At 44.4% G+C, this 26,631-nt stretch overlaps 1 protein-coding gene across 2 annotated transcripts in view; it reads right to left on the bottom strand.

Annotated features, from left to right (window-relative positions):
- Positions 1 to 26,132, bottom strand: part of ST8SIA5 (ST8 alpha-N-acetyl-neuraminide alpha-2,8-sialyltransferase 5) — a 72,277-nt gene extending 46,145 nt beyond the window's left edge. Inside the window, exon 1 of one of the 2 annotated variants that reach the window (XM_067464666.1) lies at positions 25,572 to 26,132. In XM_067464666.1, coding sequence (XP_067320767.1) covers positions 25,572 to 25,966 — 395 coding nt within the window. In that variant the 5' untranslated portion in view covers positions 25,967 to 26,132. The remainder of the gene's footprint in view (positions 1 to 25,571) is intronic. The other variant, XM_067464667.1, reaches the window with a different exon arrangement.
- Between the last annotated feature and the right edge of the window lie 499 nt (positions 26,133 to 26,631).

The following is a 26,631-nucleotide window of genomic DNA, read 5'->3' as shown; positions in this document are numbered from 1 at the left end:
AGTTTTTAAGGTTGACTTTGAGCCCATCTTTAAATCTCTTTTCCTGTCCATCAACATTCCATTTTCCATTCTTGAGTTCGGAGTAGAGCAACTGCTTTGGGAGATGGTGGTCGGGCATCTGGACAATATGGTCGGTCCAGCGGAGTTGATGATGGAGGACTATCACTTCAATGCTGGTGGTCTTTGCTTCTTCCAGAACGCTGACATTTGTCCGCTTGTCTTCCCAAGAGATTTGCAGGATTTTTCAGAGGCAACGCTGATGGAATCATTCCAGGAGTTGCATGTGATGTCTGTAGACTGCTCACGTCTTGCAGGCATATAGCAGGGCTGGGAGGACAATAGCTTTATAAACAAGCACCTTGGTATCCCTACGAATGTCCCGGTCCTCAAACACTCTCTGCTTCATTGGGAAAAAGGCTGCACTCGCAGCGCTCGGGCGGTGTTGAATTTCCATGTCAATGTTGACTTTGGTGGAGAGGTGGCTGCCAAGGGAGCGGAAATGGTCAACATTTCTTTTCTAATGTTACACCATTAAGCTGTATATCTGGCATTGGAGAGGGATTGCCTGGTGACTGCTGGAAGAGCATTTTGATTTTCTCGATGATTAATGACAGGCCGAGCTGCTCGTATGCTTCTGCAAAAGTGTTTAGAGTGGCTTGTAGATCTTCTTCTGAATGCACACAGACGACGTTGTCATCAGCATACTGGAGTTCTATAATAGATGTTGTTGTAATTTTGGTTTTGGCTTTCAGTCTGCTGAGGTTAAATAGCTTGCCATCTGTCCGATAGATGATTTCCACTCTGGTGGCAAGCTTCCCATCAACAAGATGAGATATCATAGCGATGAAGATGGAAAATAAAGTTGGGGCAATAACACATCCCTGTTAAATGGGTTACTTTGGGAGCCATAGCTGTCCAAGACTTTTGCCTGTTGTTATTTGAAACACAAAATGAGTCCACAGCAGACACTCTGCTGGCTGTTGTATTGGATCACACGCCGGATACTTCCCAAGTATCTAGGACTGTGTGATGTATCGGCGAATAATGTGTGCAGATCCCAGTAAGGTGGCCTTTTGCAGATGGTAATTTTATCAGCGCTGATTGTGTTTAAGTGCAGGCCAAGGTCCTTATTGTTATTATTATTATTATTATTATTATTATTATTATTATTTGGAATGCTCAAGCATATGAGAATGCGTCTACACCAGACATGGGCAAACTTCATCCCTCCAGGTGTTTTGGATTTCAACTCCCACAATTCCTAACAGCCTACCAGCTGTTAGGAATTGTGGGAGTTGAAGTCCAAAACACCTCGAGGGACAAAGTTTGTCCATACCCAATGTACACTGTAGAATTAATGAAGTTTGGCATCACAAGAGTTCTGCTGTAATGGCTCCATCATGGAAACTGTCATTTTCCAAGGTTCTTTGCCCAAGAGTGCTGGTGCCTCACCAAACTACATATCCAATCATTCCACAGCATTGAGCCATGGCAATTCAAGTGGTGTCAGACCGCATTACTTCCACTGTATAGAATTTCCTGACCGATTATCCAGAGAACATTTCAAAGGAGAAGCAACTTGGAAATGGACTCCTCAAGCCCAAGGCAGAGTTTCGGCCAACATTACATCCAGTCCCTGCCTTGGGGCTGGGACTCTATTATATAATAAGTCGTCGGGTTCCTTGTCACCACATCTTAGCTTGAACTCTCTCGTAACTTTTGCAGTGCTTAATTGGATCCCCGCACTCAGGGCTATCTGAAGGTCAAGCATGTTAAGCCTTTTTAAACATTTTTTTTTCCTTCTCCAAAGTTTTCGCTCTGATCTTCGCTCTGATCTTGCTTTGGTCTGGATCCAAGATGTGAGGTTTTGTGTGGGTCGGACATCTGTTAAATGTGATTCTCTGAACACAGCACACAAAGATCCCAAAGAGGAGGCCGGGTCAAGAGGGATTACAGAACGAGAAAATGACGCTCCGTTCTTTCATGTACTCCCATTCTTTTCTGGTTCCTCATTTGGAAATAATTTCAGCCGCAACCAGATCAAGGACATTAGCAGTCATTAACATCAATGGGGACATTTGAGGTTTTGCCATTGCTCTAGAATTTCTCTTTTGCAAACTTTTTTCCAGTGAAAGCTTTTTGGATTACAAGTCCCAATATCTCCCAAATAGGATAGCTACTCTTCTTCAGGCTAAAGGATTTGAGGAAATGTAATTTTCAAAAAATGACAGTCCCATGCTCTGTCTATCTCTTATCTGAAATGGTTTCTGTAGACCTTTGCTGGAAATATTTGGGCTTTGAGCCATAATGCTGTGATATTTTCATTCTTGCAGCTCTGGGTCCACATCATTTATCCTGCCAACATTATAACCTCTTGATCTGTGTCTCACAGACATTTGGCTGGGTTTTATAGTTAATTTACATGCCAAGATTTAATTTTCATTTATCAATTTATTTTAGGTTTTTGGAGCAATGCCAAGAGAACTGCTATTACTAAACAGTTCAGGTCCTGCCATAATGGTCCAGTTTTCAGGCCCCGAAATGAAAGAACCAAAAAAAATCCCTCAGTGGGTTAAATTGCTAAGCTGCTGAACTTGTTGACTTAAAAGTCACAGGTTCTAATCCGGGGAGCAGCGTGAACTCCTACTGTTAGCCCCAGCTTCTACCAACCTAGCAGTTCGAAAACATGCAAATGTGAGTAGATCAATAGGTACCGCTCCGGCGGAAAGGTAACGGCACTCCATGCAGTCATGCCATCTACGGACGACAGCGGCTCTTCGTCTTAGAAATGGAGAGTGGCACCAACCCCCAGATTTGGACACAACTGGACTTAATGTCAGGGGAAAACCTGCTCCAGGTGATTTAATGATATGTCTCCACTGGAAGTTTCTATAGAGTTGTGTTGAAGGACCTAGTAAATCCTATAAAGGATACCTCCAACACAACTCCATGTACAGTCACAAGTACGGTTGGTGGGGATAAGAGAAAAGGCCTTCTCGGTGGTGGCCCCTTGCCTCTGGAATGCCCTTCCAAGGGAAATAAGGAAGGCCCCATCCCTCCCTTCCTTTTGTAAGAGCCTGAAGACCTGGTGGTTTCAGCAAACCTTTGAGAATGACCAGTTCCAGCCTAGCCCCAAACATTGTTGAATATGGCCTTGCACTTCTTACCTATTATCCGGTCATCCCTCTAATAGGCCCTGGAAATGAGCAGCCACAAACCCGTACCTGCTATTGCCATTAGCCTGTTATAGCACTGTACTTAATTCCCAGCCCCCTCATATTTGGAGTTTGCACTAGCCTCGGCCCGGCCTTTTAATTGCTCTGAACAGGCAGGATTATTTTGTAATATATATATATTATTGTGATAATTTTATGCTTATGTTGTTTTGTTGATTTTATGTTATGCTGTTTACTCTGTATGTTTTGGTGATGTTGCTTGGGAACCGCCCTGAGTCCCCCTCGGGGAGATAGAGCGGTATATAAATAAAGTTTTATTATTATATAGTCTTGTCATAAATCTAACTTCAATAATATAATCCAGAATCATATGCATTTGAATCCAATATTTTTGGGTGGCAAGCAGGGATTTGAACCCTGGTTTACAGTTTCAATCCCACACCCAAACTACTGCACCACAATGGTTTATTTATTTATCATGTCAGGGGCAACCAGACCATTGTATTACGTTTCTAACAGAACAAAACAAACAAACAGATAAAAAAACACAACGTTTGCAAACTTGGTAGTCGATTAAATGTCCTTTGACCAGTATCTGGCCATTTGGAGTGCCTCTGGTGTTGATGCAAGAAGGTCCTCCATGGTGCATGTGGCAGGGCTCAGGTTGCATTGCAGCAGGTGGTCAGTGGTTTGCTCTTCTCCACACTCGCATGTTGTGGATTCCACTTTGTAGCCCCATTTCTTAAGATTGGCTCTGCATCTCGTGGTGCCAGAGCGCAGTCTGTTCAGTGCCTTCCAACTCGCCCACTCTTCTGTGTGCCCAGGGGGGAGTCTCTCATTTGGTATCAAGCCCTACGAGGAGCGGCTTAAGGAGCTGGGCATGTTTAGCCTGAAGAAGAGAAGGCTGAGAGGAGATATGATAGCCATGTATAAATATGTGAAAGGAAGCCACAGGGAGGAGGGAGCAAGCTTGTTTTCTGCTTCCTTGGAGACTAGGACACGGAACAATGGCTTCAAACTACAAGAGAGGAGATTCCATCTGAACACGAGGAAGAACTTCCTGACTGTGAGAGCCGTTCAGCAGTGGAACTCTCTGCCCCGGAATGTGGTGGAGGCTCCTTCTTTGGAAGCTTTTAAACAGAGGCTGGATGGCCATCTGTCAGGGGTGATTTGAATGCAACATTCCCGCTTCTTGGCAGAATGGGGTTGGACTGGATGGCCCATGAGGTCTCTTCCAACTCTTTGATTCTATGATTCTATCAGCCATTGGTTGAGGTTCTGGGTTTGAGCCTGCCACTTTTGGACTCTCCCTTGCTGAGGTGTTCCAACGAGTGTCTCTGTAGATCTTAGAAAACTATTTCTTGATTTAAGTCGTTGACGTGCTGGCTGATACCCAAACAGGGGATGAGCTGGAGATGTCTCCGCCTTGGTCCTTTCACTATTGGCTGCTACTTCCCTGCGGATGTCAGGTGGTGCAATATCAGCTAAACAGTGTAATTTCTCCAGTGGTGTAGGGTGCAGACACCCTGTAATAATGCGGCATGTCTCATGAGGGCCACACCCACTGTTTTAGTGTGGTGAAATGTGTTTAATATGAGAAAGAGGTGATTTTACCTCTTTCTCATATTAAACAAGATGATGGGCTACAGTTATACCAGGTGTTTTTTTTTCCTGCTTACCTAATGCTGCTGACCCTTTTGTCATCCCTGGCAGAATGGCACTTGGGGATTGTGCCAGTACAAAGCGGCCATACCCCCACTGTGCCAGTCTGGTCATTTTCAGAACAGCAAGCTGTATGCAGCAACTGATGGGGAAAATGGATCACAATTGTCAACAGAGGTCTCTGTAGCAGAACGAGGCGAGCACTGAGTGGAATTGATCCGACAGAAGCAAGAGAGAGCTCAAGGTTGCTCAAGGGGAACGGGCAAGATACGTCCCTGCGTGTCCTAAGGCTCTGCAGCCGTGCTCGGAAATAAAGACTCTTTGGTTTTCACCATCAAAAGGGAAATGCATGTATTTATTTATCACAGGTGAGGATGACAAGGTGGCATACCGTTACAGTAGAAAGCATCCCCTCCCCTTCCTTCAAAGACAAGGCACAGAACAACATCATGGCCTAGTTTAGTGAATTAAGGCTGAAACAAAATCCTTCCCCAAATTACTCTCGTCAAAATTCTCCCTTCGATTCCGACAGCCAGCGTGCTTTCTAAATCCGCTCAGTGCCTGCAGTGTTCAGTGTGCATTTGCTATTCATCATCTTCCTTTGACAAGGGACAGTTTTGCAGCAGCAGTCGATGTTCTGACAGTGTCTGACAGCTGCCTTGAGAAGGCATCCTCCCTCGGTCTGTACGAAATTTATATGTTCATTTCCTCCATGGAGAGGCTGAAGGATTTGAGACCCTGAGCCTCTCCTTTTTCCAAAGGTAAAGGTAAAAGGTTTCCCCTAACGTTAAGTCCAGTCACACAGTCATAGAGTTGGAAGAGACCTCATGGGCCATCCAGTCCAACCCCCTGCCAAGAAGCAGGAAAATTGCATTCAAAGCACCCCCGACAGATGGCCATCCAGCCTCTGTTTAAAAGCTTCCAAAGAAGGAGCCTCCACCACACTCCAGGGCAGAGAGTTCCACTGCCGAATGGCTCTCACACTCAAGAAGTTCTTCCTAATGTTCAGATGGAATCTCCTTTCTTGTAGTTTGAAGCCATTGTTCCACATCCTAGTCTCCAGGGCAGCAGAAAACAAGCTCACTCTCTCCTCCCTATGACTTCTGCTCATGTATTTATACATGGCTGGCTATCATGTCTCCTCTCAGCCTTCTCTTCTTCAGGCTAAACATGCCCAGCTCTTTAAGCCGCTCCTCATACGGCTTGTTCTCCAGACCCTTGATTATTTTAGCCACCCTTCTCTGGACACATTCCAGTTTGTCAATATCTCTCTTCAATTGTGGTGCCCAGAATTGGACACAGTCATGTCCGACTCTGGGGGTTGGTGCTCCTTTCCATTTCTGAGCGGAAGAGCCAGTGTTGTCCATAGACACCTCCAAGGTCATGTGCCCGGCATGACTGCATGGAGCACCATTACCTTTCTGCTGGAGTTGTACCTATTGATCTATTCACATTTGCATGTTTTTGAACTGCTAGGTTCCTTGACCATTTTCTATTGCCATTCAGGACACCACAACAAAAAATCTGACAATGTCTCCATGTATGTATGTATGTATGTATGTATGTATTGTGATGACTTTCAAAAAGATAACTTGGAATCAATGTATTGTTGAAGGCTTTCATGGCTGGAAACACTGGGTTGTTGTAAGTTTTTTGGATATATGGCCATGTTCTAGACCAGTGTTTCTCAACCTGGGGTCAGGACCCCTGAGGGGGTCGCGAGGGGGTGTCAGAGGGGTCGCCAAAGACCATAAGAAAACACAGTATTTTCTGTTGGTCATGGGGATTCCATGTGGGAAGTTTGATCCAATTCTATTCTTGGTGGAGTTCAGAATGTTCTTTGATTGTAATGAATTATAAATCCCAGCAACTACAACTCCCAAATGTCAAGATCTATTTTCCCCAGACTCCACCAGCATTCACATTTGGGCATATTGAGTATTCGTGCCAAGTTTGGTCCAGATCCACCATTGCATGAATCCATTGTGCTCTCTGGATATAGGTGAATTACAACTCCCAAACCCAAGATCAATGCCCATCAAACCCTTCCAGTGTTTTCCATTGGTCATGGGAGCCAAGTTTGGTTCAAATCCATCGCTGGTGCAATTCAGAATGCTCTTTGATTATAAGTGAACTATAAATCCCAGCAACTACCACTCCCAAATTACAAAATCAATCCTCCCCCAACCCCACTAACATTCACATTTGGGTGTATTGGGTATTTGCACCCAGTTTGATTCAGTGAATGAAAATGCATCCTGCATATCAGATATTTACATTATGATTTATAACAGTAGTAAAATGACTGTTACGAAGTAGCAACGAAAACAATATTATGGTTGGGGGTCACCACAACATGAGGGACTGTATTAAGGGGTCACGGCATTAGGAAGGTTGAGAACCACTGTTCTAGATTGTTATTGGGTTGTTGTAGGTTTTTCGGGCTGTATGGCCATGATCTAGAGGCATTCTCTCCTAACGTTTCACCTGCATCTATGGCAAGCATCCTCAGAGGTAGTGAAGCTCTGAGGATGCTTGCCATAGATGCAGGCGAAACATCAGGAGAGAATGCCTCTAGAACATGGCCATATAGCCCAAAAAACCTACAACAACCCAATAACTTGGAATCCTTTTAAGCAAAAGAAACCTCTTCAATTATTAAACCCTAAAAGGAGCTGACAAGTTGGCCATACCTATATATATGCGTGTGTGTGTGTGTGTGTGTATGCCTATATGGATGTCCCTCAACCACCGTATATCCAAGAGGAACCATGTCCTGAATCCTTAATCCTCAAACTTTGAGGTTATGCTCTCGCTGCCTGTATTTTTGGACTCTGCTTGGGGGCATGGTTAGGGAATGTATCGTGAACACCTGCCACTATGACATTGATTACAACTTCAGTTCACTGAGGCCGTGCTCTGTTTTGTAACTCTCCATGGGAAGAACTTGAAAAAATTTAGAACCCCCTCCCCAATTTCCCCCCATTTTCTAAGCAATTGTGGTATCGGTTTTTCAGATTGGAGAATAAAGGATGTAAGACAAGGTTCCCATATATTTAGTCTCCTTACTTTATTTTCCAAAAGCCATGCAGTAGGTAAACTTTCACATAACATTTGGTACACCACAATTCAAGAGAGATATTGACAAGCTGGAATGTGTCCAGAGGAGGGCGACTAAAATGATCAAGGGTCTGGAGAACAAGCCTTATGAGGAGTGGCTTAAGGAGCTGGGCATGTTTAGCCTGAAGAAGAGAAGGCTGAGAGGGGATATGATAGCCATGTATAAATATGTGAGAGGAAGCCACAGGGAGGAGGGAGCAAGCTTGTTTTCTGCTTCCCTGGAGACTAGGACACAGAACAATGGCTTCAAACTACAAGAGAGGAGATTCCATCTGAACATGAGGAAGAACTTCCTGACTGTGAGAGCCGTTCAGCAGTGGAACTCTCTGCCCCGGAGTGTGGTGGAGGCTCCTTCTTTGGAAGCTTTTAAACAGAGGCTGGATGGCCATCTGTCAGGGGTGATTTGAATGCAATATTCCTGCTTCTTGGCAGAATGGGGTTCGACTGGATGGCCCATGAGGTCTCTTCCAACTCTTTGATTCTATAATTCTATGATTCTATGTATCTCACATCACTAAAATCCCTGCTTTTGGTTTCTCTTTCTTTAATTTTACCACAAAAAACTGGGGAAAACGTATTGATTCGAGTATAAGCCAAGGGTGGGAAATGCAGCAGCTACTGGTAAACTCCAAATTAAAAAATTCATACCACTAAAATTACATTAATTGAGGCATCAGGAGGTTAAATGTTTTCGACTATTTACATAAAATTGTATTTTTAGATAAGACTGTCCAACTCTGATTAAACCATTATTCTAACCTTCTTCACTGTAAATGTTCTTATGTATTCTTCCAGTAATAATAAAGATAGTAAAATAAGAAATGTAATCATAATAATAAGAGTAAAAAAATGGAAATGTAATAGTAACAGTAATAATAGAGTAAAATAATAAATGTAATAATAATAAAGTAGAATAATAAATGGAATAATAACAATAATAAAGTAAAATAATAAATGTAATAATAACAATAATAAAGTAAAATAATAAATGTAATAATAACAATAATAAAGTAAAATAATAAATGTAACAATAATAGAGTAAAATAATAAATGTAATAATAATAGAGTAAAATAATTAATGTAATAAAAATAACAGAGTAAAATAATTTAAATGTAATTATAATAACAGAGTAAAATAAATTTAATAATAATAATATGTTAAAATAATGTAAAATTAACACTACATCGTGATACAGCGAGTTAAACGACTGAGCTGCTGAACTTGCTGACTAAAAGGTTGGCAGTTCAAATCAGGGAGCGGGGTGAGCTCCTGCTGTCAGCCCCAGGTTCTGCCAACCTAGCAGTTCAAAAACATGCAAATGTGAGTAGATCAATAGGTACTGCTTCTGCGGGAACGTAATGGCGCTCCATGCAGTCATGCTGGCTGTGGGCTGAAACACTCGGCTTACACACGAGTATATACGGTATCTGCTTAGAATGGGACTAAATGGCAGTGTAGACTCAGATAATCCAGTTAAAATCAGATAATATGGATTATCTGCCTTGATATTCAGAATTATATGGCAGTGTAGAAGGGCCCTAAGAAGGGTTGGAGGCGACAACATAATTTTCTCTGTTTCACCAAACTCAACTCAGATTCTAAGCCTCCATCTACACTGCCATATAATCCAGTTGCTGAATGCAGATTAACTACATTGAACTGGATTATATGGCAGTGCGGACTCATATAGTCCAGTTCAAAGCAGTTAATCTGCATTCTGAAACTGGATTATATGGCAGTGTAGATCCAGCCTAAGAAAGATAAATTGAGCTCCTTGTGCCATTTTCAACACATTTTCTGCATCTTTGTGTCTTAGCTTTCTTGTCTATGGATACATCTACACTGTCATCATCAAACGAATGCAGTTTGGCATCACTTGAACTGCTATGGCTCAATGCTATGAGGATCTAGGAGTTGTAGTTTTGTGAGGTACCTGCACTCTTTGGCAGGGAAAGCTAAAGCACTTGTAACACTACAAGTGAAAGGGTCTTTGAGTGAAATTAAGCAAGGGGTTTTGAATGAAATTAACAACATAAGAGAAGTATACCCTTTCTCTGTAGAAAAAGAGCAATACGGAAGAAAATGTTTTTAAGAAACAAGATGTGACATGTAGAGGTACAAGGAGGTACTTTCTTACACAGGATGTTGTGTTGTGGTTAACTTCAAAGGTTGTAGTAAAGTGCAGAGTCTGCATGTACAAGAAGGTACTTTCCATCAAAAAGTCAAGGGAGAGGGGCTGGCAAGAGAGTACTTTCCATGACAAAAAAAATGTTTTCTTTTGTTAAAGGTTAAAATTGTTGATTTCACAGTAAAAGGTTAAAATTGTTGATGTCAGTGGTACTTTCCCTTTTTGCATTGTTTGCACTAAGGTATAAAGATATGCAGATTTCAAGAGAAGAGGATGGCAGTCACTTGAAGGGTAGCATCTACGTATGCTGTCAGGCTGTTCGTCTTCTTCATGAAGAAACTAAAATAAAACCTTGGGTTTTTTTATCTTTCATCGGGACTGTCTCCTTCCTTTCGTGCTCCCGCGATGTGGACCTAAGAAGACCCAATTTAGGGTCTCTAACACAAGTGCCATTTTTATTGTCTCAGAAACAACTTGAGAAACTGCAAGTCGCTTCTGGCGTGAGAGAATCTGCTGTCTGCAGAGTAGTTGCCCAGGGGATGCCTGGATGTGTTACAATCCTGTGGGAGGCTTCTCTCACGTCCACACATGGGAAGCTGGGGCTGACAGACGGGAGCTCACCCTATCTCACAGAATCAAAACGCCGACCTTCAGGTCAGCAGTTCAGCCACCACAATGTGCCATAGCATTGAGCCATAGCAGTTCAAGTGGTGCCAAACTATACTCATCTGATGGTGCAGATGTCCCGTATGAGGTCTTGAGAAAAAGGCTTATCCACCTAATGATAATTGCTATTGGGTTCAAATCAAGTTTTCAGTTTTTGGGAATGGCTCCAAACCAGTGTGAGAGCTTTGTAGATGAAAAACGTGGGCTACAGATTGGGGACTAAACAATTAATGCGCACAGCTTTGGTGGGAGAGTGAAATTATTGCCAAAACCATTTGATAATTTGCTTTTTTTCCCCCCCTCATCAAACCAAAGCAGGGATCAGGGAGAAAGAAAGGCAAACAATATCCAGTGAGTCAGAAGAAAACGTCCCCGCTGTTAACAAGGCTGCGGATTAGTAGAGGTACTAATAAATATACCAGGGATTTTAGTGCAGGGATACTTTCAGAGTCAAATCGTACCTCATAGGGAACAATTGAACTGCAAGAGCTTGCAAATTCCTGCCGTTCTTTTACATCACCGTTCAAGTACGTGTGATCCCTTCCCACCCGTTCCGTTTTGTGAAGGTCCACAAAGGGGAGAGCATTATGTAATGCAATTGGCACTAAAAATGAGAAAAAGTAGAAAGGGGGTGGCACGCAGTCAGGAAACTTTACTTTTGAATATGCTGAACCAATGTAAAAAAAGACAAGGGTTGAATGAAAAGTAATGCCTCCACCTTCGTTACTCCTCAACAGATGGCAGTACTGGTATGCGGAAGGTACTGGCTTGTTCAGTAGACTCTCCTCTGCAGTTTCATTCTGGCGGGAAGCCTTAGCATTGAATGGTTGTGTTTTTAAAATGCAATGTATGGAACCCTGCGTAGACGGTCGGTCAATGTAACTTAAGCAACATGCAATCATTGAATTCTTGACAGCAGAAGGTGTCACCCCAAAGGAGATTCTGACCGCATTTCTGTGTACGAACCCACACAATCTCTTCGATCATCTGGAGAGGCCCTGCTCGCACTCCCACCTCCATCGCAGGCGCAATTGGTGGAGACGAGGGAGAGGGCCTTCTCAGTGGTGGCCCCCTGACTCTGGAACTCACTCCCCAAGGACATCAGGCATGCCCCAACTTTGGCAATCTTTAGGAGGAGCCTGAAAACGTGGTTGTTCCAGTGTGCCTTCCCATAAGGAAGGCACACTGGAACATAAGGAAACTCCCGGCAATATGTCCCTAATTGCAATAATTGCAGTTTATTAGTGATCTAGGACTGTCTGTATTTATTTATTTATTTATTTACTTCACTTATATACCGCAATTCTCAGCCCAAGGGCGACATTGCGTACTGTATGCTCCATTCTTTTTCCAAAATTCTATCCTAATTATATTTCAGCTGGTCTTGCTCAGCATTATTTTTAAAGTTTTAATCATTACATTTGGCCCAGCCATATTTTTAAATGTTATTGTGTTATTGTTGATGTTAACTGCCAATTTTTATCAGTTTTATTTTATTGTTTTGTATTACTGTTGTTGTTGTTTTTGCTGATGTATTGTGGGCTCAGCCTCATGTAAGCCGCACCGAGTCCCTTGGGGAGATGGTAGCGGGATACAAATAAAGTTATTATCATTATTATTATTATTATTATTATTATTATTATTATTATCAGAGAATGCAAGCTGTTTATGGTGATTGTGTTGATGTGAGTACTGTGCATCGTTGGGCAAGTAAGTTTAAAGATGTTGAGGTGGGAACATCTGACTTGCATGACAAACAAAGATTTGGACGTCCTGTGACAGCAACCACCCAGTTTCACAAGCAAAAGGTTGACAGATTGATTCAGGATGATTGTCGTATCACTCAGAGAGAAATTTCAAGCATAATCGGCATTTCACAAGAATGTGTGGGTCACATTATTGCTTTGCTTGGCTATCAGCAGATCTGTGCATGATGGGTACCCAGGATGAGAGAACTGTGAGACGCTGGTTGCGGAAACAGAGTGTCGACTTCTTCCATGACGGCTTCAGAAAACTTGTTCATCATTGGCGGAAATTTATCCAATTGTCTGGTGGTTATGTGGGAAAGTGAATTGTGGTAGTTAAAAAGCACATTCTAAGGATAATTTCTGTATTCGATTTATTAAAATATTCTCACCCAAACCCAAGTAACGAAGGTGGAGGCATTACTTTTCATTCAACTCTCATAGATGTAGCCAACATGTACAATTCAGGCATCACTGAATTTTGGACCACCAGTTTGACATCATGTTAACAGTCATGGATCCATCATGGGAGCTTTCATTTTCCAAGATCTTTCATTTTCCAAAGAGGGCTGGTGCTTCAGAAAACTACAACTCCCAGGATTCAAGAGCATTGAGCCATGCCTGCTAAAGTGATGTTAAACTGCATTAATTCTACAATATAATCCGAGGCCCTTTATACACTGTCATATAAAATCCAGATTATCTTATTTGAACTGGATTATATGGCAGTGTAGACTCAGATAATCCAGTTCAAAACAAATAATGTACATTATCTGCTTTGATAATCTGGATTATATGGCAGTGTAGAAGACTTACATTAACCCATTCATCACCAGCTGCTAGGTCTGCCACCACTAACCACCATCAACTGTGGGACATGATACAAGACAATATTAAAGGTATAGATTTCCCCCTAACGTTAAGTCTAGTTGTTAAGTCTAGTCTCTGAGGGTGGTGCTCATCTCCATTTCTAAGGCAAAGAGACAGAGTTGTCCATAGACACCTCCAAGGTCATGTGGCCAGCATGACTACATGGAACGCCGTTACCTTCCTGTTGGAGTGGTTCCTATTGATCGACCTACACTTGCATGTTTTTGAACTGCTAGGTAAAGGTTGGTAAAGGTTGTCCCCTGACATAAAGTCCAGTCATGTCTGACTCTGGGGTGTGGTGCTCATCTCCATTTCTAAGCCGAAGAGCCAGCGTTGTCCATAGACACCTCCAAGGTCATGTGGCCAGCATGACCGCATGGCGTGCCGTTACCTTCCCGCCAGATGGTACCTATTGATCTACTCACATTTGCATGTTTTCGAACTGCTAGGTTGGCAGAAGCTAGGGCTGACAGCAGAAGCTCACGCCGCTCCCTGGAATCGAACCTGTGACCTTTTGGTCAACAAGCTCAGCAGCTCAGTGCTTTAACCCACTGCGCCACCGGGGGGCCCTTTGAACTGCTAGGTTGCCAGAAGCTGGAGCTAACAGTGGGAGCTCACCCCAATCCCCAGACTTGAACCACTGACCTTTCAGTCAGCAAGTTCAGCATCTCAGCAGTTTAACCTGTTGCGCCACTAGGATATAGATGAAGAATTATTTTGAAGGGGAAAAAACATAGACTATGAGAATGACAGTGTCAAGAACAGGGTCTGACACCCATTTATAGCACACCATTATTATTATTATTATTTTCAAGCACTGTCTCTTTTGTGCTCTGTTCCCATTAGCTGCCTCTGCTCACATCTGGAGACGTTGGGTTTCATAATTGCCTAAATTACAGCTATTTAAAGGGAAGCAATTAAATATGTGGCGCATGACAAACAACTCAGAACAGGTCTGTCAGCTGTGGGCGAATGCTGAGGAAGGCCAGCCCAGTAAGCGTGGCCTCCTCCAGTTTAAATGGCCCCAGCATCGTCGAAACAGTCCAGATCGCCTTTTAAAATGCTCCATGTGGGAGGAGAAACCTTCTGAGCCTGCATTTATCGGCGGAAAGAGCTTTCTGAACAGCTGCGGTGACAGAACAGAAAGCGATGTTTCAAGCAGCGCCATGAGAATTCGAGGTTTAATGCTTTCTCTCTAGGGGTCTGATTATGCATGCGCTCCAGCCACTCGTCTGGCCTGCTGTAATGCGTTGGATATGGAGCTGCCTTCAGAAAGGACTCAAAAATGGGCCCAAAACAGAAATGCTTGGACATTTCGATCATCTCAGCCTCTGCATTCTATCATTGGCACTCACTCCTCGCTCCATCTCTAAGAGTTGCATCTATACTATAGATAGAGTTAATGCAGGATGACACTGCATTAATCGCCACACCTGAAAGCTGTAGAATTGTGGAAGTTGTAGTTTGGTAATGTATTAGTGCACTTTGGCAGATTCAGCTACAATGCTATGATTTCACAGCATTGAGCCATGGCATTTTTAAGAGGTGTCAAACTGCATTAATTCTACAATGTAGATGCACCCCTAGAGATGGAACTAGAATCATAGAATCATAGAATCAAAGAGTTGGAAGAGACCTCATGGGCCATCCAGTCCAACCCCCTGCCAAGAAGCAGGAATATTGCATTCAAATCACCCCTGACAAATGGCCATCCAGCCTCTGCTTAAAAGCTTCCAAAGAAGGAGCCTCCACCACACTCCGGGGCAGAGAGTTCCACTGCTGAACGGCTCTCACAGTCAGGAAGTTCTTCCTAATGTTCAGATGGAATCTCCTCTCTTGTAGTTTGAAGCCGTTGTTCCGCGTCCTAGTCTCCAAGGAAGCAGAAAACAAGCTTGCTCCCTCCTCCCTGTGGCTTCCTCTCACATATTTATACATGGCTATCATATCTCCTCTCAGCCTTCTCTTCTTCAGGCTAAACATGCCCAGTTCCCTAAGCTGCTCCTCATAGGGCTTGTTCTCCAGACCCTTGATCATTTTAGTCGCTCTCCTCTGGACACATTCCAGCTTGTCAATATCTCTCTTGAATTGTGGTGCCCAGAATTGGACACAATATTCCAGATGTGGTCTAACCAAAGCAGAATAGAGGGGTAGCATTACTTCCTTAGATCTAGACACTATGCTCCTATTGATGCAGGCCAAAATCCCATTGGCTTTTTTTGCCGCCACATCACATTGTTGGCTCATGTTTAACTTGTTGTCCACGAGGACTCCAAGATCTTTTTCACACGTACTGCTCTCGAGCCAGGCGTCACCCATTCTGTATCTTTGCATTTCATTTTTTCTGCCAAAGTGGAGTATTTTGCATTTGTCACTGTTGAACTTCATTTTGTTAGTTTTGGCCCATCTCTCTAATCTGTCAAGATCGTTTTGAATTCTGCTCCTGTCCTCTGGAGTATTGGCTCTCCCTCCCAATTTGGTGTCGTCTGCAAACTTGATGATCATGCCTTCTAGCCCTTCATCTAAGTCATTAATAAAGATGTTGAACACTCACTACAAGTGAGGGTCAGGAGTAAAACACAGGTGTCAATATGATCAGTATTTCCAAGCTTGCGAGTTGCATATCCCATATACTGGTGGACATTGACCTTGAGTTTTTGGAGTTCTGGATCAGCTACACCCAGAGAGCACTGTGGACTCAAACAATGATGGATCTGGACCAAACTTGGCACACATACTCAATATGCCCAAATGTGCACACTGGTGGAGTTTGGGGAAAATAGATCTTGACATTTGGGAGTTGTTGCTGCTGGGATTTATAGTTCATCTACAAAGAGCATTCTGAACTCCACTAATAATGGAATTGAACCAAACTTGGCACACAGAACTCCCATGATGAACAGAAAATACTGGAAGGGTTTGATGGGCATTGCCCTTGGGTTTTGGAGTTCACCTACATCCAGAGAGCACTGTGGACTCAAACAATGATGGATCTGGACCAAACTTGGCATGAATATTCAATATGCCCAAATGTGAACACTGGTGGAGTTTGAGGAAAATAGAGTGTGACATTTGAGAGTTGTCGTTGCTGGGATTTATAGTTCACCTATAATCAAAGAGCATTCTGAACTCCAACAATGATAGAATTTGGCCAAACTTCCCACACAGAATCCCCATTCCATGAGGGAACTCACTGGCACAAGCCAACCTCTAGCCTTGCATGCTCTCCCTCACTACCACATGCACACCATGTTGCCACGCGCTGAGTACACCTGCTCTCCCCTCCCCACTTAGAGTCTCAGAAACAGCCCTCCCCTTGGCTGAGAGGCTGGCTGAGAGGCTGTCCAGTCACAACGGAGGAGGAATTTGGGTGGAAAGATTCACTGTCTGTTTCCGAAAAAGAAGGGAAGGACAGGATGGACCATGAGGGACTGGATGGCCCATGAGGTCTCTCCCAGCTCTATGATACTAGGTGGAGAGATATTCAGCCTTCTTTGCCAAAGGCGTTCCTAAGACCATCAGAAATATGCATTTTCTGATGGTCTTTGGTGCCCCCTCTGAAACCCCCTCACCACCCCCCTCATTTGTCCTGACCCTCAGGTTGAGAAATGCTGATGTAAATAGACCCCCAGCTTGACCTACCTCAAAGGGGGGTCTTGAGAATAAATGGAAGACATAAAGCTCTTCCCTGAGTTTACTGGAGGAAAGGGAGGATATAAACCTTAAGGAACATAATGCTTTTGGGCAATTTTTTTTTTCGTGTCAGAAGCAACTTGAGAAACTGCAAGTAACTTCTAGTGTGAGAGAATTGGCCGTCTGCAAAGATGTTTCCCAGGGGATGCCTGGATGTTTTGATGTGTTACCATCCTTGTGGGAGGCTTCTCTCATGTCCCCGGATGGAGAGCTGGAGCTGATAGAGGAAGCTCATCCGCGCTTCCCCCTGGATTCGAACCTGCGACCTGTCGGTCTTCAGTCCTGACGGTACAAGGGTTTAACCCACTGTGCCACCTGGGGCTCCTTGGGCAAAGATGACGCCTGGGCTTCAGCAATTCCTAATATCATATTTTGCATGTCTACTCAAATTAAGGATCTCAAGTCGCATCTTTAAACGCAGTTCTTTGGCAGTGAAATCATGTGCAATTACTTTTAAGAAAGCATTTACTGTATTGTACGTCTTCCAGTTTCTTATCCTCTCGTTCTGCTCTCAATTCAAAGGGACTGTTTTATTGCTTGTATTAATCAAGTAAGAATGACAACACTCCAGAGATTTGTTATTATTAATAAGGCTTAACTGTGATTTGATTTCTTGGTTCTGTTAGCTTCGATTGCAAAAGCAAACAAAACTCAGGACCTCCTGATATTTTTCAGTCAATTTCCTCAATTCCTTATTTAGACCAACGTAACACATGGTCTTCTATAAACAGAAAACTGTACAAGGGGAAAGATATTCACTCTGTCTGTTCCTTGAACCACTAGCTTTCTGAGTTTAGAGAGTAATCACACAAAGAAATATTCAGATACGAGTTTCCAATATGTTTGCAAGATTTTTCCTATCTCATTTCACAACAGCTGAGTGCTTGCGATACCATCTTCTTATGGCAAATAATATAGATCTGGACGGTTGTGTTTTCGAAGGCTTTCATGGCTGGAATCACTGGGTTTCTGTGACTTTTCCGAGCTGTATGGCCATGTTCCAGAAGCATTCTCTCCTGATATCTTGCCCACATCTATGGAAAGCATGCTCAGAGGTTGTGAGGTTTGATGGAAACTAGGCAAGTGAGGTTTATATATCTGTGGAATAATGTCCGGATGTGAAAAAGAACTCTTGCCTGTTTGAGGCAAGTGTGGATGCTGCAATTGATCACCTTGATCAGCATTGAATAGTCCTGCAGCTTCAGGGCTTGGCTGCTACCATGTCAATTACCATGTCAGACTACACAGAGAAGCCATTGAAATCCACAAGCATGGGGACAATTTCAACAGAAATGAGGAAACCATGAAAATGAACAACATCTGGCTACCAGTATTTAAAAAAACCTCTTAAATCAGTAAAAAACAAAAGGACAACACTCAAGGAATTCCAGACAAAAAAACAATCACAGCCAGCTAACCACCTCCCAACAAAGGATTCCCCCAGGCAGGAAGCAGCCAAGCTTTGAAGCTGCATGGCTATTCAATGCTATTGATTATTTGGGGTGCTGATTTAGAAAACTGCATTGGATAGACCACATCAGGTCTAGTTTCTGATACAGAACATATGCCATCCAGTAGGCACCATCTGCTCACCCACAGAAACCCATATTTAATAATCTAGAGCTGATGTGGTCTATCCAATGCAATTTTCTGAATCGGCACCCCAAATAACCCCAGGGAATAGACCTAAAAACAAAGACACCAAGAAAAAAATTTTTTTGGTTGGGCTGTGTTGTCATCCATTGATTTTGTTAATGCTCTGCACTATAAGAAGGTTTTGCGTGACCAATAACTCTCCTTGCAACGATAATTGGTAATTGGGTTGTTGTAGTTTTTTTGGGCTATATGGCCATGTTCTAGAGGCATTCTCTCCTGACATTTTGCCTGCATCTATGGCAAGCATCCTCAGGGGTAGTGAGGTCTGTTGGAACTAGGAAAATGGGTTTATATATCTGTGGAATGACCAGGATGGGACATAGAACTCTTGTCTGTTGAAGCTTAGTGTGAATGTTTCAACTGACCACCTTGATTAGCATTTGATGGCCTGGCAGTTGTTTGGTGTGGCTTGTTAGTGCCTGGGGCAATCTGCCAGGCCATCAAATGCTAATCAAGGTGGTCAGTTGAAACATTCACACCTAGCTCCAACAGACAAGATTTCTTTGTCTCACCCTGGTCATTTCCTAGTTCCAACAGACCTCACTACCTCTAAGGATGCTTGCCATATATGCAGGCAAAACGTCAGGAAAGAATGCCTCTTGAACATGGCCATATAGCCCGAAAAAACCTACAACAACCCAGTGATTCCGGCATGAAAGCGTTCGACAATACGATGTAAAAATTGTGAGGTCGCAGACTGTATTTTAGTTCTTACAGACCACTGGTGATCCACAGGTTGGGAACCACTGCTTTAGCTGGAGAGATCTTGCATAGATCAGGAGGGTCGGATTATCAGTGGTTCTCAACCTGGGGTCCGCAGATGTTTTTGGCCTACAACTCCCAGAAATCCTAACAGCTGGTAAACTGGCTGGGATTTCTGGGAATTGTAGGTCAAAAACATCTGGGGACCCCAGGTTGAGAACCACTGGATTAGATGGTCCACAAAGCCCCTTCCAACTCAATGATTCTGAGATTAAATGTCCATGGGAAGCTGGCTATTTGAGAACTGATACAGGGAGAATGGAATGAAGTGACCTAGGAAAGTCATGACTAGTTAGAATCCCAAAATGAAGCACTCCAAAACACAAATCTTGATGGCACTAGAGATTTTACAAAAGCCTCAGCCTGCATTTTTCCATACTTTAACCAAAGGTTTCGTGACTGCATGCCATCAATCAAAGAAGACAATTTGCACTTGACAAGCAAATCCCATCCATCTCATTGGGGCTTCAGCATGATTGATCGCCTATCATTCGCGCTTACATGCATGTATTTGTGTACCTGCCTTAAAGTCATCTGTCGATTTATGGCTACCCCATGAATTTTGTAGGATTTTCTTAGGCGAGGAATACAGAGATGACCCTACTAGTTCCTTCATCTGAAACATAACCTACAGTTGGTACAACAACATCCTTTTTGACATGTCCCTTTAATGCTATGCAGTAAATGTTTTGCAAAGAAGTAAGTAAGACAGTAAAGAGCAAATGAAGTAAAGTGGTTTGAACATTAGACTGCTTTGGAGATCAGGGTTTGATTCTCTGCTTGGCCATGTAAACCTGCTGGATGGCCTTGGACATGTCACACTCTCTCAGCACCAAAAAGGCCCATGATAGGGTCACTACAGTGAAATCATAAGTTGTAAATAAATCATAGTTGGAAGAGACCTCATGGGCCATCTAGTTTAGTCACATTCAAAGCATCCCCGACAGGGGACAAATGCAAGATACTCCACCAAAGCAGAAAAAACGAAATGCAAAGATACAGAATGGGGACGATGCCTGGCTCGAGAGCAGTACGTGTGAAAAAGATCTTGGAGTCCTCGTGGACAACAAGTTAAACATGAGCCAACAATGTGATGTGGCGGCCAAAAAAGCCAATGGGATTTTGGCCTGCATCAATAGGAGCATATGGTCTAGATCTAGGGAGGTAATGCTACCCCTCTATTCCACTTTGGTTAGACCACACCTGGAATATTGTATCCAATTCTGGGCACGACAATTCAAGAGAGATATTGACAAGCTGGAATGTGTCCAGGGGAGGGCCACTAAAATAATCAAGGGTCTGGAGAACAAGCCCTATGAGGAGCGGCTTAAGGAGCTGGGCATGTTTAGCCTGGAGAAGGATGAGAGCAGATATGATGGCCATGTATAAATATGTGAGAGGAAGCCACAGGAGAAGGGAGCAAGCTTGTTTTCTGCTTCCATGGAGACTAGGACGCGGAACAATGGCTTCAAACTACAAGAAAGGAGATTCCATCTGAACATGAGGAAGAACTTCTTGACTGTGAGAGCCGTTCAGCAGTGGAACTCTCTGCCCCGGAGTGTGGTGGAGGCTCCTTCTTTGGAAGCTTTTAAACAGAGGCTGGATGGCCATCTGTCAGGGGTGATTTGAATGCAATTTTCCTGCTTCTTGGCAGGAGGTTGGACTGGATGGCCCATGAGGTCTCTTCCAACTCTATGATTCTATGATTCTATTATTATTATTATTATTATTGTCGTGTCAGGAGTGACTTGAGAAACTGCAAGTCACTTCTGGTGTGAGAGAATTGGCCATCTGCAAGGATGTTGCCCAGGGGACACCCGGATGATTTTTATCATCCTTGTGGGAGGCTTCTCTCATGTTCCCGCATGAGAAGCTGGTGCTGATAGAGGGAGCTCATCCGCCTCTCCCTGGATTTGAACTTGCGACCTGTTGGTCTTCAGTCCTGCCGGCACAGGGGTTTAACCCACTGTACCAGATGGCCATCCAACCTCTGTTGAAAAGCCTCCAAAGGAGGAGCCTCCACCAAATAACTTGAAGGCACACAACAACAGTAAATCAGAGAATGTTGAATAGAGCTTACTTCCAGCTAAGGATATCTAAACATAAGATTTTAGGGAGCAGGCCGAAGGACTTGCTTCAGCATTAATGCATGCAGGTTAGTATTCAATTTCGCTATAACAAGAAAATTCCTGCCATGGAAGCATAAATAAGATTCATTCCTTTTGAAATTATCTCTAGACCCACTTTGTTGCTTTTGTCTCCTCACCAGGAGTCACATAGAGATGTCATTATAGATCAATGCCTCTTAAAAATATATAATCCTGACTTCTATATGCCTAGAGACCACCCAGTCCTGACAACTGGAAAAGGAAGGGATCCTAACAGAAGCCTAGTTAGATGGGCAGAAAGAGGTACAGATTTCTACTACTGAATAGAAGAAGATGTGAAGGGAAACGGAAAGCGAGCAGAGTGAGACCTCTGGGGAAAGAAGCAAAGCAGGAGGTCCAATTATTCCAATAGAAGATTTATTTCAAAATCATTATTTATAAAATAATTAAGTATCACAAACAGTTGTGATTATTTTACCAAAAGACCTGCTTGTAATGGACCGAGCTGAGCCAAGCCAAGCCTTCTCCTCAATGGCTTGAAATATGTTGAATAAGGATGACAACTGCGTATACACTGAAATGGCTAAAATGTATGATGTGAAGTTGACCTCTAAACGCTGCCTTCAAGCTCATGTAAAAAATATACATAGGAGAAAATCACTGTAAGAATTTGCATGGATTTGAGCAGCGGGTTAAACAGCTGAACTTGCTGACTGAGGAGCGGGGTGAGCTCCCACAGTTAGCCCCAGTTTCTGCCAACTTGGCCGTTCAAAAGCATGCAAATGTGAGTAGATCAATAGGTACCACCTTAGCAGGAAGGTAATGGAGCTCCATGCAGTCATGCTGGCTACATGACCTTGGAGGTGTCTACGGACAACGCTGGCTCTTTGGCTAAAAAATGGAGATGAGCCCCACCCCGCAGAATTGGACTCAACTAGACTCAATGTCAGGGGAAACCTTTACCTAGTAATTTTGAGCACTGGACAATGACACTGGAGAGCAGGGTCTGAATACCCACTGGATGACCTTGGGTGAGTCACGCTCTCTCAGCCTCAGAAAGGCAAGGGCAAACGTCTTCTGACCAAATTTGGCTAAGAAAGCCCTGTAATAGAATCATAGAATCAAAGATTTGGAAGAGACCTCATGGGCCATCCAGTCCAAATCCCTGCCAAGAAGCAGGAATATTGCATTCAAATCACCCCTGACAGATGGCCATCCAGCCTCTGTTTAAAAGCTTCCAAAGAAGGATCACCTTAAGGCCACCATAGTTTGGAAATGACTTGAAGACATGCACCAACAGCCAGGAAAGTATATCTCTATCCAGGAGTGCAGCCTGCCTCCTTTACTGATGTCTATCTTGTAATACAGCATTGGCATAGACTGAGCCGGGTGGCATAGACAGAGCCCCCAGTGGCACAGTGGGTTAGACCCTTTTGCCGGCAGGACTGCTGACCATCAGGTCAGCAGTTCGAATCTGGGGAGAGTGGGTTGAGCTCCCTTTGTCAGCTCCAGCTCCCCACACAGGAACAGGTTCGCAGGTTCGAATCCAGGGAGAATCCAGGGAGAGCATGGATGAGCACCCACTATCAGTTCTAGCTCCTCATGCGGGGACATGAGAGCAGCCTCCCACAACGATGGTAAAACATCAAAAAACCATCCAGGCATCCCCTGGGCAATGTCCTTGCAGACGGCCAATTCTCTCACACCAGAAGCAACTTGCAGTTTCTCAAGTCACTCCTGACACGCACAAAACATTGGCATAGACTGTTAATTCTCGTATTTTACGGTTACCTGGCTCTTCTCTGTGCCCATTAAGGCACACACATGCACACATACACATAGTCATCTATCTCTGCCAGGAGATAATACCACTTCCTGCATCTGTTTCAGGAGGTGGGCTGTAGCACATAAAAGCATATGTCATAAGAAATCTGATGCGGCTGAGATCTTCATTACTCAGATGCCATTCCCACTGAGTTCAAACAGGACTTCTTTGGAGGGAAGCAGGATGACAGAACACCCGCTATTAAGCAGCCAAATCCTGTGCTCATTTACTCAGACATTTGCAGTCCCAATGGAGTTAGGTTGTCGAAAGCCAGTGTGTGCCACCCTGTGTGTTTATTTACTCAGGAGCCAATAGCAAATCAGACTAGCACACTGGAGAATATGGTTTCGATCCCTGCTCAGCCATGGAAACTCACTGGGTGACCTTGAGCAAGTCACACTCTCTCGGCCTCAAAGGAAGACAAAGGCAATCCTGCTTCGGAGAAGTCTTGCCAAGCAAACCTGAGGGAGGGTCAATCTAGGGCTGTCATAAGTTGGAAACAGAAATGCTGGACCCTTCTAACAACTACTATGGCAGACTAAACAGAGAAGTCATTGAAATCCACACGCATGTGGACAATTTCAACAGAAAGGAGGAAACCATGAAAATGAACAAAATCCGGCTGTCGGTGTTTAAAAAACTCTAAAATCAGGACAGTAAATAAAGAGCAACACTCAAAAACAGGTAAATTCCAGGGATGAAACAATCAAGGCCAGCTAACACCTCCCAACAAAGGATTCCCCCAGGAAGGAAGCAGCCAGGCTTTGAAGCTGCAAGGCTATTCAATGCTAATCAAGGTGATTAATTGCAACATTCACACTTGCCTCCAACAGTCAAGAGTTCTTTCTCCCACCCTGGACATTATTCTAAAGATATATAGACCTCCCTTGCTTAGTTTCCAACAAACCTCACAACCTCTGAGAATGCCTGCCATAGATATGAGTGAAACGTCAGGAGGGAATGCTTCTGGAGCGTGGCCAGACAGCCCGGAAAACTCGCCACAACCCAGTGATTCCGAACATGAAAGCCTTCAACAACAACCTGAAGTCACATAGCAGCAACAACAATGATAACAAGGCTTTATCAAACCTCACTCTTTGGAGCCTGCATTTGGAAATACAAGATCTCTGTCCTGCATTTGTGACATTCATGGTCCTCCTGCCCTGCAGTGAGTAGAAGATGAAGATCCACGGCTCTGTCTTTCCTCCTACACAACAACAACAACCCTTCCTGGTAGGTCAGGTCAGGATGGCGACACAACACTTACAGCAATGAATTGTCGAAGGCTTTTGTAGCTGGAATCATGGAATTGTTGTTCGTTTTCCGGGCTGTCTGGCCATGTTCCAGAAGCATTATCTCCTGACATTTCACCTGCACCTATCCTCAGGATGGCGGCACAACTTTTAGAGCAATGGCCAGAAGAACTGGGTAGTTGTATGTTTTCCGGGCTGTCTGGCCATGTTCCAGAAGCATTCTCTCCTGACATTTCACCTGCACCTATGGCAAGCATCCTCAGGATGGCGGCACAACTTTTAGAGCAATGGCCGGAATCACTGGGCTGTTGTACGTTCTCCAGGCTGTCTGGCAATGTTCCAGAAGCATTCTTTCCTGACGTTTCACCTGCATCTAACCTTAGAGGTTGTAAGGTCTAACAGCAATTCCCTTTGAGGCCTGATTTGTTATTCCGCCTTGAGTTTGAGGGCTGCCTTTAGAGGTCAACTCCGCACCCTGAGTTTAGAGAGAAGGGCTGCCAATAAAGGGCAAGCATCACAAAGTAATGGTTAGTCTTGAATCTTTCCAGTGCCCTTCAATGCTTTGTAAGGGGCATGGGCTAATTGGGGTCCTCCAGGTGCTTTGGACTCCAACTCCCACCATTCCTAACAGCCTCAGGCCCCTTCCTTTTTCCCCTCAGCCGCTTAAGCGGCTGAGGGGGGAAAGGAAAGGGCCTGAGGCTGTTAGGAATGGTAGGAGTTGAGGTCCAAAGCACCTGGAGGACCCCAATTGGCCCATGCCTTCTCTGTACCCACTCTATCCCACCAAGGGCATCCCAAAGGACATCTCCAAAGATGCCTCCCAGGCGCAGGAGAGGCTGCAGAAGCCAACCTGAGAGCTGGGTTGCTTTGGAGTTGGCCTCCCCCTCTTTGGAGGGGGTGCTTTTTTACCTCCTCAAGTAGTTCCTCCCGTAGAGGATCTGCTGCACCAGCGTCACCACGGCGAAGGCGCAGACGAAGATGAAGAGCAAGGCTCGGTTGCCCAGCAGATCCCGGCTGGAGGTGGGATCCGTGTAGCCCATCCTGGAGAGGATGCGGCAGGAAGGAGAAGAAGAAGGCTGAGAGGCTGGGGAAGAGACCCCGGAGACCCGGCTGGGCGGCAGAAAGAGGAGGAGGAGGAAGAAGAAGAGGAGGGCCGGCAGCCCCTCCTCCTTTGCGCCCCTCTCCTCCTCCTCCTCCTCTCCTTCTCCAAAGGCGGGCGGGCGCAAAGCAGCAGCAGCGAGGCAAGGCGAGCCGGAGAAGCAAGGGGCACCAAGGCGGGGAAAAGGACAGCAGCGGACCCGCATCCATCCTCCCTCCCTTCCTCTTCCCTCCTTCCTTCTTTCCCTCCCTCCCCAAAGAAAGGAGGGAGGGGAAGGGAGGCAGGAAAACCCGGCCCAGGCTGTGCGTAAAGTTGCCCGCGTTTGGAGAGCGCGCGTTTGGAGAGCTCCTCTTTCTCTCTTGCGCGCAGGAAGATGGAGCCTTTCCAAACAGCCTTCCTGGAGCTGGGAGAGCAGGATCCACACTGCGCCACTGGACTAGTTTTGAAGCCGAGCACCCCCCACCCCTAAAATAAGGGATAGTGACTTATAGTTCTGCAAAGGGCAAGGGCACCAGACTACACAATAAGGGTTAAGTCTTGGTCACATTGCCAAGGCACTAACAACAAGGACCCCACTAGACTTTTGGGGAACAGCTGGATCTTGGGACTTCTGCCCTTCATCAGAGTTGTAGTTTCCCAAGGACCAGCTTTGATCCCAGCATGGCAGCTCTGCCTAATGTTTTGGACTCACAAGGACATCTTTCCCGCTCATGAACTTACAGAATCATAGAATCAAAGAGTTGGAAGAGACCTCATGGGCCATCCAGTCCAACCCCCTGCCAAGAAGCAGGAATATTGCATTCAAATCAGCCCTGACAGATGGACATCCAGCCTCTGCTTAAAAGCTTCCAAAGAAGGAGCCTCCACCAC

The sequence above is a fragment of the Anolis sagrei genome, chromosome 2, assembly GCF_037176765.1.
Source record: "Anolis sagrei isolate rAnoSag1 chromosome 2, rAnoSag1.mat, whole genome shotgun sequence".
Classification (NCBI taxonomy): domain Eukaryota; kingdom Metazoa; phylum Chordata; class Lepidosauria; order Squamata; family Dactyloidae; genus Anolis; species Anolis sagrei.
Note: the sequence above shows the minus strand (reverse complement) of the source record. Positions and strands in the feature narration are given on the sequence as shown.